The sequence below is a fragment of the Lupinus angustifolius genome, chromosome LG07, assembly GCF_001865875.1.
Source record: "Lupinus angustifolius cultivar Tanjil chromosome LG07, LupAngTanjil_v1.0, whole genome shotgun sequence".
Lineage (NCBI taxonomy): Eukaryota > Viridiplantae > Streptophyta > Magnoliopsida > Fabales > Fabaceae > Lupinus > Lupinus angustifolius.
In genome coordinates this window covers 18,057,538-18,072,469 of record NC_032015.1, presented here as the reverse complement: position 1 = coordinate 18,072,469, position 14,932 = coordinate 18,057,538, and the positions used below count along the sequence as shown (strand labels likewise).

The window sequence follows — 14,932 nt, the reverse complement described above, 5'->3', positions numbered from 1 at the left end:
GAATGTTATTAGAAGCTTTTAATTTACTATTTGAATCCTTTAGTTTCACTACAGATTAGCTAAATAGATCATACGGTTAAGTAATAATGCATTAATTGATGAACTAAATAGGTAGCTTATTATGTGTTGCTTTAAGTTGTATTGTTTTATTAAATCCATAATTAAACTTTTATCATATTAGATGAGGTCGACTACATGTATCGAATAATGACATAATACTCAAATATAAATTATGTAAAACGAAAAAACATTAATATACTAGTTTTTTAATAATTTCTCGTTCCGCTCTTCCTTTAAAAATTGACTAAACTCCATTTGATTGACAAAGTTGTATTGTTTTATATAAAACAAATTTATTCCAATGAAATACATGAGCATCTTCAACCGATTTTAATAATTCATGCAGAAATATGTCACCAACTCCCTTTTCCTATTTAGCTAATCAAGCATGAAATTTGACTATTGTAATAATCATACAAATACAAATATATAACAGTTTTATTACATTTCCATCTTATTTATAGTTATAATCATCGTTTTAAATTGTGATTATAGTTACGGTTATTATAATTATAGGAAAATACGACTAATATCGCTGCATTTTATAATAGTATTACCATTGTGGTGATTTCTAAAACCATAATATTGTACTCACAATTATAATTGATTGCAGTGTGAGATTTTAAACGCTAATCATGGTCGAATATTAATCATCTCAGACATTGTTACCCAAAGCCATAAGAAGTTATATGTCTTAATATTCATTGGTTTACATTGTAAGATTTTTGTTGTGTTTCAGATTAAAAAGTGTTGTGTATGTAAAAATTACATGTATTAAGTTCTGATAGTGTATATTCATTAGAATAATTTAGACTGAATCTACTTCAAAAGTTAGTTAGTGATGTGAAGAGTATTAATAAAGTCATTATAAAATACTTAAGTACTATAATAATAATAATACTCTAACACTTAATTAGTACAAGCTTGCATATAAGAGTCACTGCATTTTTGTATATGAGAAAAGTGGTTTTAAGAGACAACAAGTGGAAAAAGGAAAATGTTGATCTTTTACAATGACTTAAAAATATGATTAAAATAACCACTAAGTTGCAAGATAAATCTTTTTAGAGCATAATATTAAACGGCATAATGGTAATATTTTTAATGAAAAGTTCATGTAATCGATTAAATTAAATTAGCTTTCTAAAAGGAAAAATAATAGAATACCTAATCTTTAGCATAAGAAAATCACACTTTTTCCACTGAATGTTAAAATGAAGAATGTATACATTATGAAAGACAACCTTTGTAATTCATTAAGCTTTAACAACACTTGCTTTAACCACCACACAAGCTTTAACCACCACACAAGCTTTACTCTTTGTTCAGAAGAAAATTCCAGAATCAATTAAAGAAGAACATGAAAGTGCAGCTTATAACACCCCAATAATATCATGCGACCTCCCGGCCCATGACGACATTGAGCATGTCACCGGTAACACCGCAGAAATGTCATGCGGTCTCCCCGGCCCATAACGACACTACGCGTGCCACCCACCAGCTTAAATACCCCATGCAGTATTTTATTCCCCACAAAGGGGAACCTCCCGCAATTCGAACCCATGACCTTAGGATAAATGGTCGCATGACATTTCTGCGGTGTTACTGGTGACATGCTCAGTGTCGTCATCGGCCGGGGGAGGTTGCATGATATTACTGGGGTGTTACATAGCTCAATTTGATTATGCAATTAAACTAAATTAGAAAAGTTTCATAACCCGCCAAAATTTTATTAAAAACGAAAAATAAGAAGAGAGCAATCATTTAGTTAGTGTGTTTAGTTCAAAATATCAAATAATTAAATTGAATAATCTTTGAATGCCAAAAAATGAAGTTTGAAAAAATTATGCTTATTTTCACCCAAAAACAGTTGTAGGATTATGATTATATTTTTGCTAATCATTTTCAACAATTGAATCATGCTTATTTGAACCCCAAAAGCTGTTTTTAAGCAAAATTAATCTCAATTAAATACACTATTAGTTTATAATTTAGGGAGATTGTGCTATTCAGTGCAGCACATTATGCTCTAAATCCTTGTATTGTAAGTGAAATTAAACAAATTAACTTCAACCAATTTAAATATAATCCATCCACCTTCAAATCAGTAAAAAGATTTTGATGTGTGGTAACCAATATTCAATGCAATATTCATCCCTTTTGAACTCATAATATTTTTTGATGATAGTAAACATTCTCATACAAAGCAACTTAAACCCTATTAGAAGTAAAGTAAAAAATCAAACAACATACAAGGATTAAGAGACACAAAGGAAAATAAGAAACTACCATAATATCCCTAGGGTTTTCATTTGATCTTAAAGAAAACACACTACAAATCCATCCTAGAAAGCCTTCATGTTGAGCTAATTAAGTTACCAAGTTGGGTGAAATAACCTTGTCTTAGAGATCAATGAAATTGAAGAACACAAAAACCAAAAGCTCCAAAAGAGAGCAAATTCTATAGCTGATTACTGGTAGAGTTAAAGCCAGAAAGATTTGTCCATGCTGGTGTTGTAGTTCCACCACCACTGGTACTCCAATATTGCTCACTAGCTGAACTATTCATCCCCAAAAATTCCCTTGACAAATTAAGTTGTTGACCACTCTCTTCCATTTTTACTGAAGCCATCTGAGATATCACACCAGAAGTTGATACCTTAGGCCGGACACCGCCGTATCCGGTTGCCGGACTAGTGCTACCACCTTCAAATTGGTGGTACAACCCATGTGATGAAGATTCCAAACCAGTCAAGAAGGGAAATTGGTGTGTTTGTGGAACCCTCCATTGTTCCAAACCAGCTGCAGATAAAATAGAACCGCCGCCGCCACCACCGCCACCATGGCCTAAAGCATTTCCAATGTGAAAACTCAAGTCTCCTACTCCACCCATTTGGCTTGAAATGTTGCCATAGTTAAGGCCATAGTTTAAGCTTATTTCTCCACCACTTGCAAAATTATCACCAAGTTGATGCAATGGTGACATGTATCGGAGCTGTGGCGGCACAGCTGGTCCAAGGCCAGCTACCATATCAGAAGAGGAGATTGAGTTGTTGGAATTGGCACTGAGTGCTTGGCGGTCCGAGCTCACCGGCGACGATTTGGAGCTGTTGTTGCTACTACTGGTTCCTTTGCTCCTCTTGTTCCTACGGCAGCCGCCGCCAACAGGGACGCTCCTCAAAGCCCCGCCACGTGTCCAGTACCTTCTACAGGTCTTGCAGAAGTGGCGGGGCTGTGAGAGGCTGTAGTTGTTGAAGTAGCAAAACTTGGTGTTTGTAGATTCACATCTTGGACATTTTTGTGGTGCTTCTTGCATAGGTATGTTAGCCATCCTAGCCCTATCTGCCAGCGAACCCGGCCTGATGGAACCAATACCTGCACCAGCTCCATCAGACTGGGCTAGTGGCGGAGGGGGTGGTGGAAGAAGATGTGAGCTAGTAACATTGTTGCCAACATGATGATTTGGTTGCTACAATAACATAAAGTGAAAATGAGAAAAAATTAAAAGATGGAGAAGCAAGGAAATCAAATATGTGGTATATTCAAGAGAAGGGTATAAACAAAAGTGGGAAGAATATTTATCTTTAAAATTTTTCACTTTTGGATAAAAAAGAATTATGAGAAAAAGAACAAATTTTGAAGAAACCCTTTGATTCATTACCTGTTGCTGCCAGTTGGCTGGATCAATATAAGCTGGGATTGAAGTATAAACCATAGTTCCTTCTTGGAGCTTTCTCTTTTGTAAAATATGATGAGAGTGTTTTATGGGAGAGAATAGTGGGAGAATCACATGAACAAAGTTGAGATTATGTGTGTGGTTGAGCAAGAGAGAAAGAAGAGAAGGATCAAGGGTTAAGAGATTGAGATGCTAAGCAAAAATTAAAGGAGATGCTTTTGAGTATTTATATATAAAATTTTGGTTTCTTGGTCATTCTCCCCATACACACACTCACACTGTAGCACTGTTTTTGTTTTATTACTTTTTAGGGTTTATAGAAGGATTCCTTAACTCATAAGCTTCTTTTTTATGCTCTCTGTAAGTAATTTGCATGAGTTTAAATAAAGTTTGTGAGTCCCTGCATGAAAAAGATGAAGTATTTACATAGGAAAATGTTGTTGTTTTTACCTAGGTTATAGTTATTTTAGTAAAGGATATTTCTCATCGTAATGTAAAGAATTAGTTCTTTTTGGAATTTGTGGTTTTCCTTTAATCGATTATTAATCCTAAAGGATTAGACATTTTATGATACTTAATGATTCAACAATACCTTATATTGTTGGACCAACTCATTATGTATAACATTAATGTGTTTGATTATAAAAGTTATATTATTAAATATGAAAGTATGTTAATAATTCTCCTTTACCCTTTTTTATGTGTATAGGTATCTTTAAAAAACGTCAAAAAAATTCAAAGGGGAAAGGTATCTCATATTGGATATAAAAATATTAGTGTGGATTGTAATCATGCGTAAATATATAAAAATAAAATTTTATACACAATTAATATATTATTTATTATTTATTTATTTACATTTTTTAAAGAATCAATATTATGAATGGTGAATAATATAGTGGCAGTATATAAATTTCATACAGTATAATTTTTTTTATCTCTAAACTCTATCATAAATGTACATACATGTGTCCAATATGTCATATTTCAGTGAAGAGAAAAAGGGAGAGATAGGCATCTTGTATCAATTTGGTTGATGAGAATAATACACACAAACTTTAATTATAAAATATAGCATGATTTTGGTGAATGAATGATATTTTAATGATGCAGTCATAAATTAATTTTCATTTGATTGAATTGAGAAAAAGAAAGGTGTCTATTTGTGCTTTAGTAGTGTCCCGACCAAATGAACCTTTTCTTGGTCAGGTCTGTTCCCTTCCCCACTCTTCTTTGTTTTTTCCATTGTAATATTTATCCTTCAACTCTCACGCGCCACTACAGCACCATAACAACATAGGTAAGACTCATCTTATTAATATAGGTCGTGGTCGAGAGTTTGATTCCTGAGAGTGACACTTGTTGAGAGGAGCAGTCACGAACCCTAAAAAAGATTAGTTCATTATCCAAAAAGTGAGGAGATACTTTAGGTAGTACCAAATTTTTTATTAGAATATTGATATTATGTTGTAATAATTTAATTAGTGATTCACTAATTAAATTGTATAACAGTAAAATTGGATATTGAGATATATTATATTAACATTATTGTTGAAAAATAACAAAGAATATAATAAATACTTTTATTTATGATATTTGTTAAAACAAAATGTGTTACTTGTAGTGATAGAGTATGTTTTAGAAGAATAAAATATGATTGTTTTTTTATTCAATAGTAACATTTTGGTAAAAATTATTCATTTTCATCACAACTTTATAATTTTAAATGAAAACATAGATATGATTGATACTATTTAAATGAGCATCGAATGATATGACCAATTTTGACCGGATATATATGTATGATTGTATCACCAATATAATTATTCTATTGTACTAGTACGAGGTCATTTCACTTATTTTCTAGTTGGATTGGCTAGTATGATCTGATTTTTGTGGATAAAATTGATTGGAAGGAGTAGCGATCCTCTCTAGTACGGGAGAGAATTATACTCGAAGCTATGATGAATTAAGTTAGAGGGAGTGGACCCCATCAACTCATTTTCCAAGTGTCTCCAATGGATAATAAATGGTAAGCAATGATAACTTGAATGTTGTTGTGTATCCAAAAAAGGAGATTCATGCAAAGAAAAGAAGAAGCAAAAGCATATAGTTTGTTAGAAGAATATAGAAATGAATAATTTGATATATGGTGTATACTAAAAATGATCATTGTTAAAAAAATTAAATGACTTTTGCTTAGGCATTAAGCTCTCTACGGAGTGTTAGGTGGGAATTTTTTGTGACATCAATATTATATCTCGAGATTTTTCAATCATGGAACAATATCTTGGTCCCTCAATTAGTATATACATGGGCTCAATTTGATTTTGATAATTCAACCGGATCATAAAATATTGCTTAGACCCTTTAAACAATTAAAACGAGGAAAGTACTTTGGATGTTAATATTGTCAAAGAACTCTTTAACCATAACCCATATATAACCCCTAAAAAATGTCCCAAATTTTCTTAATAAACTTAGATTGAACCCATCAAGACCTGGTTTCTTTTTGCTCAAAGTTATTTTGACTTGACCTACTTAATATGTGAATAAAGTAAGATTAAGTTAGTTGAGACACAAACTAAAATAATTTTAATCATAAAAAACAACACAAGGTAGGAGAGAAAGGAAATCGAAGACTCGAATCATAAGCCACCAATAATTATCAAGCTTTCGCAAACCTAACCTTAATCTTTTTTTTTATAAGCAAAAGTATAATAAAAACAGGCACAAAGGGTGCCAACCCAATTACATCTTACAAAGAAGAAGAATACAGGTATATGGATCAATACACCATTGTGCAAAAGTAAAGGAAAAAGATCCCAAATTTTTGGAAATCTACAACCAAGATCTAATTTGGATCAAGTCCATGATCTGAATATAACTAACATTTCCCCCCTAAAGATGATGTCATTTCTCAACTTCCAAATAGACCAGACTACAACAAACCACATCATTCTCCAAACAGCTTTCCCTTTTACAATCCTACACAGAGATTCATGCATCTTAAATGATTCCAAAACCGTATCCGGTAATGTTATTTGAATTTGAAGCCATGAATAGAACCCTTTCCACACATTAGAAACAAAAGGACAAGAAAGAAAAAGATGATCTATATATTCATCATGTAACAGATAAAGTTAATCATTATCAAGCCATTATGACCAAGAACCAAAGGCTACTACTAGTGAAGATTATTATTGAAAACCTACCATTGTGAAAATCATAAACCATAAGTCATTTATCCCATCGTACTTGCTGAGCCATCATTGTAGAAGTATACAATGTAGTTTGGATATGCAAAAGAACAAAAGTCTTCGCTATGATGGGTTCAACTTTAGATTCATTTAACATTTTTTTGAGTAGGAGATACATAATGGTGTGGTTATTTAATTCTTTTATTGTTGGGTTTATTCAATTGTAAGTGTCACATTCAATATCATATAAATAGTAAAAGAGTTTATAAGTGGAAAATATTCATAAAATTATTATCTTAAATTTTTTGTTTAAGATATGATATCTCATTATGACTCTTCACTTGTTAAAACAAAAACCAACAACAAATACGGAACATAGAAGCAAGAAATGGTGATGTTGAAAGCAATTTGTAATAAGACAATGGAGCATGTCCTTGACGATTGATGATTGGAGTGCACCATAGGAACATTGCAAGGCATCACAAGATCATAATACATCAACTAATTTAATGGAATTTGCATTTAGAGATTTCTAGAAGATTAGAGTTAGTTACTTATTTTTTGGAGAGAAAGTTAGTTTATTATTAGGTTTAATTGGTTGTTGAGAATGAGGTTCCTAATCATTGTATATTCATCAATTAATCATTCACATTCATATTTCATAAATCTCTGTTTTCTTCTCTCAGTTTTTCCTATTCATCTTTCCCCCCCTCCATTCTTGCTTTTTCTTTAGCTTGCTTCTTGTGCAAGTGATTTCATATTGGCTATGGAGGAAATCTTTCCAACACAACTCTTTCCATGCTCTGGTAACAATGTGACTCTCCTCTGGTTGGACGCTATCCGATTACAATTGAATCCAACAAGTGATATAAGAGCTAATGGTTCGGATAAGACATATTAGACTGAAGGGGTAGCGAACCAATAAGTATGTGATACCTACAATTGAAGGAGGAATTCTTGAGTTTTTTTCAAGTGTGAAGTCGATAAGGATAAATGAAAGAGTTTATAAGTAGAAAATGACTTTAAAATTTTGATTCAAGACGTAATGTCACATTAATAATGGAACTCCCTTCTAGCTGTGAAGTATTATGGATTCCAACAATTATAATATTAAGCTTGGTAGATAAATTATTTTTGTTATCCTAAAGAAAATCAAACCCATATAGTGGTTGATTGTCCCCAAATATCTAATTCGAGTTCTTGCTTAAGGGTATCATATATGTACCCCGTAATCTAACAAAAACTATTGGTAATAATGAATGGTAAAACTTAAAAGAGATATGAACGTTTTTTGGTTATCTATTGTTTGGTGCTAATACCTTCATCCTATAACAACATTATCATAAGAATCTTTGCATTGTCCTAGTGTCATGGATTATTTCAGAGTTCACTCTTGGTATGGTCTAGTCTTTCAAATTGATATTACTGATATTGTAATGTGTCAATTTTTTAATGATTACAAACTAATTTTGAATTTAGTATGGCGGATGCAACCTAAATATAATGTAATGCAATTATGTTATAGTATGATGGGACAATATAATTGTGAATCAATTTTATAGCATTACAATTGTGAAGGTTAATGAAACTGCATTATTGTATCCACGTCACATGATGCAATTTATAATTTGAAATAATAGTCTGGTCTATTATATAATTGTTGGGGTTAACTTATGTGTTTAGATTAGTATTATACTCTTGTGTCAAACAATGTTGTATCAAACATTCATTGCCTTGCTTTGTTTGGTGCTCATAGGCAAGGTTATTTGTTCTTTTATAAAAAAAGTATCTATAACCTTGTGGAAGTAGGTAATATCATATAGATGTTATTAAATTTAAAACGTGTAAGGAATGTAGAGACAAGGTCCAAACTCGAACTAGAGTCAAATTTAAAAATTAATTGGGTTTCTGCCCATGATATTGAGCCTAAGAAGTAAATTCGATTAAAATATACTTTTTGAGAGAGATGATCTATTTATTCTTTGAAATAACTTGGAAAAAAAAACTCACTTCATTAATTGTTTATTTTAGGAAAATTCAATAATTTGAATTAATGAGTAAATCTGAATTATTAGATTTTTATAGAATAGAAAGCTAAAATGCAGAATAAATCTTTTTTTTAACTTACTCCTCACAATCTTCTTAGGTTCCTTTTAATAATCATAGTGGAGTTTGTGACAACATTTTTTTTACTATATGCAGCTCATATTAGTTCATGGGTCACAAGGGTAACTTGTTTCTTAGAATCTCCACATTACATGTCTAATTTTTTTTTATAGAACTAGCATGTGGTAATAGCATTTCTCTTCTCTATTTCCATGTAGTTTTGAAAATTTTAATCATCTCACAAATAAATAGTTCATTACATTTCTATTTTTTAGTATTGAGTGTAGAACATTTATATGCTATAAATATCTAATATGATATACCAAAACCAAAATATTACATCATTTTATCGACTTCAATATTTGATTTTTATCCTAATAATGTTGTAATACTTTATCATACAACAACGAAGGTTACAATGTAAATCTTAATCCTTTATATATGTGCCATAGGGCATGGGTTTTATATAAAAAAGAATGTAACTTTCTTTTTCTTTTCCAAAATTACAAATAAACAAAGTTTATGCTTCTAACAATATTGCATGAAATGGAAGGGGTTGGATCAAGATGTAACAAATTCCAAATGTAGCATGTTAAAATCGACCTAACACCACCAACAAGATATTAATCTAGTGGTGTAAAGTCCCACTAGATTCTAGATTCTCAGGATGACTAAAAGGTCAAGAGTTCGACTAATGAAAGCGACACTTGTTGGGAAGGCGATCACGCACCCCGAAAGGAATTGGTTGGGAATATCCTAAGTAGTACAAAAAAAATCGACCCAACACCTAAAATCTTGTTCTTGTCATGTATCAAAAGCTTTTCATAAAATCTGTTAATCATGTTAAGTTTCTATGGATGCATACAGTACCAACAAGATTAGAGTAAAGAAAAAAAGAAAAAGATTAGAGTACAAAAAATGCACATTGCAAGAAGAGGAAGACTACTTACACTGTTTTGACCGAAAATTTTCGGAATCTAATAATTTAACCATTAGCTTCTCTAGCCTCTTTGAACTTAGAGTTGGCTTAACTGCATTTGGATTTCCATGAACCGAACACGGATCTTTGCCCAAAAGGTTATTTCCAGCGCACCAACCTCCAGGCGTGAAGCGGCCAGCTGATCTTCTTAGCAGTTGCTTATCAATTTTGTCAAGAACCGGGTCGTCCTGGGTAAACTTTCGAGCAAAGGGCGCACCACTTTGGACCATGTCGTCAAAATGCTCCAAATTCAAAAACAATGGATGCTGCTTTGGAGGATTGTCCCATTTTATGTAGTGTAAATCATGATTTATTGTAGTGTTTTGGTAGTCCTTTTGATTGCAAATGACCGTGTGGAAGTAGCCTTCGGGGGACGAAAGAAAATTTGTGTAATACATAAGGAGTGTTCGAGGAAGATTATCCCAACCCCAAACACAGAACTCGAGAAAGGGTTTTGTCAGGACAACCCATGCAGAGCCTGAAAACCAGAAATATTATTTACCGAAAATGTTTTAGAAGCATTTCAAGATTCTAAAGTGTAAGGAATGCTCATGCTAATTCCTACTGCACATTGATTAAGGCGAGTATAACATTTTTCCTTTGCTATGCAACAGACATTTGCAAAAACGAAAAAGAACTAGACCCGGGGGACAATTTTTCCAGAAAGCTATGGGTTAAGCAGATGTTTCACATTGCAATCCTCCAAAGAAATTACAAAACCACATTTGAAGATTTCCCGAGTACCCCTTTGAAAAAGACTCCGATACGTTGTATTCGATAAATATCGAAGTAACAATAATTTCTTTGAAATGTTTGAAAGTCATAACTTCATAGTAGTGCTCTGGAACAACCTGATTTGTGTTCTCAGTACAAACATTTCAACAAATTTCATGAAAGAATTTCCATAACATAATGTCTATGTTGACTAAATCAAGCTATTAATGCAATCCGTCTAATTAGACTATTAATCCAACATCGACGATTGTCTTATAGAGTTCATATTCACACCAGCATGAGCAGAACAATGATGCATACGTTAGTCATAATATGATGCCAATTTTTTTGACAGTACACATCAAAACTAGTATGACATAATTGGATGCACATCAAGAGAAGGGGAAAAAGAATAAACAGAGACATGTTCGGAGTTAATAAGAAAAGTGAGCCCATAGAAAGCTTTAAAGTGTAAACGAATACCTGTGAATAATTTGAAAGACGATGGAACAGATCTTTTCTCTTTGGCCCAATAAACACCCGATTTTTTCGAATGGTACAAGCCTGGATCTATGATGATAGGCTTAGCTCTTTGATACCTGCTATCGAAGTCGCAGTTAAACAAATTATAAACGTATAGAGAATTTAGATCATTACTTTTACCCTCAAACTAAATGATGTAAAAGGTTAAAAAATATGCTCACTCTTTCCAACCAATATTACTTGTGTGCTCTATGAAGTTTAGATCCCTGGGTATGAATGAAAAGATATGCAAGAGATCTGAAACAAGAAGTAAGATGAAAATATCAGCAAAACAAACCAGATTTATATTTGTGAAACAAAAGACGTGGATTTATTTATTGAAGAGCCACAAAGGTAGAACTAGTGATTCACCAGGTATCCCTATTAGCATCAGAAACCATAGTGAGGAACACAAAAGGCAGTTGAAGACATTGAATATAGAATGATCATACACAAATAAGGAAAATCTTTGTTTCACAAGACCCGTGTTTCACATCTCTCGCATTAAGGGTTCGGTGAAAGCATCAGAATATAGATGTACAAATAAGTATATGAGACCAAATGTTGTAATCAGATGGTGAAAACTAAGCAGATGTGAGATGATGAGTGTGGCACGCGTGTTTGTCAAGCTCCAAAATTACTCAAAAAATAAGTTACTCCTTTTATCAATGCTCCCAAGAGTGGTAAAGGAACTACCTATGGTGCTTGGGTTTCACTTCACACTCATCAAATGACTCATATCACTATGAATATAACATTTCGCGAAATCGAAGTCTTTCCCCAAAAATTCTAACAGGTGGATCAAATGATGCCACAATGTCGTATCATATGTCTATACACAAATCATTTAAAGTTAATTTTTTCTTAATTCTATTGCTTAGTGCCTACATAGGTGGTTCCGACCCCGAAAAAAATAGACTGGTTGTATAAGGTAGCCAACCGCCATGTGAAACTTAGAGAAATCTCATTGACACAAATAAAACAATGTGAACATTGTGCAACAACATCCTTCTAGAAAATGAATTTCACAACAACATGAATGAGAAAAGTTCTCCGCTTAAGATTGTGCATATCTACCATTTCCGAATCCACTAAGTGAAACTCTCATACATTGGGTCGGCCTATTTATGCAGAAGAATAGTTTCCATCACAAGTGTATTTCAAAAACCCACACATACCCAATTTCCTAATCATCACTTATGCCATTTTTAAAGCTTCAAATCAATCCAAAATAAACAAAAACAGTTTTCATTACCATCTTGAGACATGAGAGGATAATCAGAAGCACTGAGATTAATGAACCAATCCCAATCTTGAACCTTTTTCAGCAACAAAGCAACCCCATGAAGGGTACAAGCAATCATAGTTGGACCCTTATAAGTAACCAAATCAGCCTTACCAACAACCATCACATTCCTAAACTCTCTCACAATACTCTCTGACTTCACATACTTTGCAAGCTCAAGCCTTTCTTCATCAGAAGCTTCTAGATCAAGGTGCACCAAGTAGTAATTTCTTGGATGATACACAGATTGAAGCACCCTTTTGACTCTTGACACATCCCCTTTTGTTCCTGTCAAAAAGTATGCAAATTTAGGCAAATTTGGAAGACCCATTTCATCAAGATTTAGATTGAGTTCGGTTATTATTGATGATGAAGATGAAGGAGAAGAGGGTTTGGTGTGGGTTATAGAAAGAATGAGAAAAAGGGTCATAGAGAAAATGAAGATTGAGATTGTGGGTATGAGCCATTTCGGTTTTGGGTTTTGGTGATTGGAACTGTGATTTCTCTTCATTTAGAAACTGTGGGTTTGTGTTGAATGCAGTTTTGGGAAAATTAAGGTTTTTTTTTTGTTTGTTTTGGGAAAGTTGTTTTTGTTTTTGGTGGGGGATTAATTAAGGAGAGTGGTTATGTAATGAATGGAGATTTAACTGAAAATTTAGGTGTCAAAAAAGTGAAGTGTTAACTGTGATTTGTGAAGGATAAGGTACAGGGTTCAGTGAATGGAAAAGGGTGAGAGGGAAATGCTAACAAAAGCTCTAACTTTTAAGTTGGTGCTGCTTTTGCTAAAGCAAGTTATCTCAATCATACTCCAAACCATTCTTCTTAAAACCATTTCATACCGACTTATTGAATATTAGTACATTATAATAATTATATTAGTTATGTAATTATATCGGTCAAAATTAGTAATATAAACCGATTTTCAATTAAATCGTATTAGTCATACTGACAAGTTTTTATTTAAATTATTTTTTAATAAAAAAAAAAAAAAAATTGGGTTTTTATTAATTTTTCAACATTAATATTAATATATTATATATGTATATCTAATTTCACCAGTATGCGATTTAATTAGTGAACTAGTTGATGAACCGTTATACACTCACCGGTACCTAACCAATTTGATAACCAATTTGGTGTTAATAACACTATTCCAAAGTATTATATATGAATGTGCCATACTCATCAATGTTAGTAAAAGTATGAAGATTTATATACTTCAGTATATTATTAACAATGTATTATTTGTATTACTTTTGGAAGTCGATAAGATTAAACATATATGACAAATGATACAATAGTAGTATATAAAATTCATATATTATTAGAGTATATATTTTTTTCACAATGTTGATTTGTCAAGATTATGAAAGACACCAAAATTAAATTATATTATTATCAGAATTATATCTATATTGACCTCAAATACCCTTAATTATCTGAAAGAAATTGAAGTTTTTTTTTGAAGTTTCTAAAATTGCTCCCATATTATTATTTAAAATTTGAACATGAGGAGGTTACTAAATACGTATAATATATGACTATGGATGCTTGTGATTAGTTGAGACACGCAATCCGAGGAAGAAAACTTGGGCATAGTCTCTGTGCGTTTATTGTGTTTTATATTTAGAACAGGATATTTTGACAATGAAGCTCAACACTTACATTATTTTTCATATTAAAAAAATATTTTTTCACTTTTTGAATAAGAAATTAATTCACTATTAATTATCCTCTTACAAGTGTATTGTCCAATACCTACATCCTATATATGTCTTTCTGTTTTTAAATATTTATTTTAAAGTCATTTCTCTTTTTCTGCTTTTCATAAAAGTATTTTCAACAATGGCTGAAAAGTATTTTACATTTTTTATTCAAATAAAAGTAATGGTTTCATGAGAAGAATACTGTCAATCTGCTATATCTATTGAGTTCAGTTTTAAATTATAATTTTTTAGTACTCATACATAAAGTAAGGTGATATATATAATAAAATATCTTATGGTATAAAAATATAAATTATCTTCTTTGGCCACTAAAATAATGATATTTGTCTTATTTAATTATTTTCTATAAAAATATTTATAAAACTAAACAAAATAATACATGCCTTTACTGATTGGAGGAGATAAGTTATCTAGTATAAGGATATACTTTATTCTGGTATATATATATATATATACTTCTATACTATATATAAAGCCAAAACATGGTGTAACCACCACCATGGCATAATTTCAATATTCCTATTTTGCCCTTGAAATATATTAACTATAAGTTGCATATCTATACTACTTAATAAAGGAAAAACCTAACCTAACTTTCATGAAGTTATTTTGGGTTTTCCTATTTCATATTTTATAACTTCTAATTTTATTGTATAAGTTATA

General features: G+C 31.8%; 2 protein-coding genes across 3 annotated transcripts; both read right to left on the bottom strand.

The window, feature by feature from the left end:
• On the bottom strand, positions 2,221–3,984 carry LOC109352573 (dof zinc finger protein DOF5.1-like). 2 transcript variants are annotated; one of them, XR_002108375.1, is made up of 3 exons: positions 3,722–3,984; positions 2,430–3,529; positions 2,221–2,395 (listed from the first exon to the last, which is right to left on the bottom strand). XR_002108375.1 is itself a non-coding variant. In XM_019594665.1 (2 exons), the coding sequence occupies exons 1-2, from the start codon at positions 3,773–3,775 to the stop codon at positions 2,522–2,524; spliced, it is 1,062 nt and encodes a 353-aa protein (XP_019450210.1). In that variant the 5' UTR covers positions 3,776–3,984; the 3' UTR covers positions 2,221–2,521. The 2 variants fall into 2 exon arrangements, 1 of the variants encoding a protein (XP_019450210.1); XM_019594665.1 differs by having other exon boundaries at positions 2,221–3,529.
• Positions 9,820–13,319, bottom strand: LOC109352572 (beta-glucuronosyltransferase GlcAT14C). The gene is made up of 4 exons (XM_019594664.1): positions 12,513–13,319; positions 11,440–11,515; positions 11,219–11,334; positions 9,820–10,499 (listed from the first exon to the last, which is right to left on the bottom strand). The coding sequence occupies exons 1-4, from the start codon at positions 13,051–13,053 to the stop codon at positions 9,985–9,987; spliced, it is 1,248 nt and encodes a 415-aa protein (XP_019450209.1). The 5' UTR covers positions 13,054–13,319; the 3' UTR covers positions 9,820–9,984.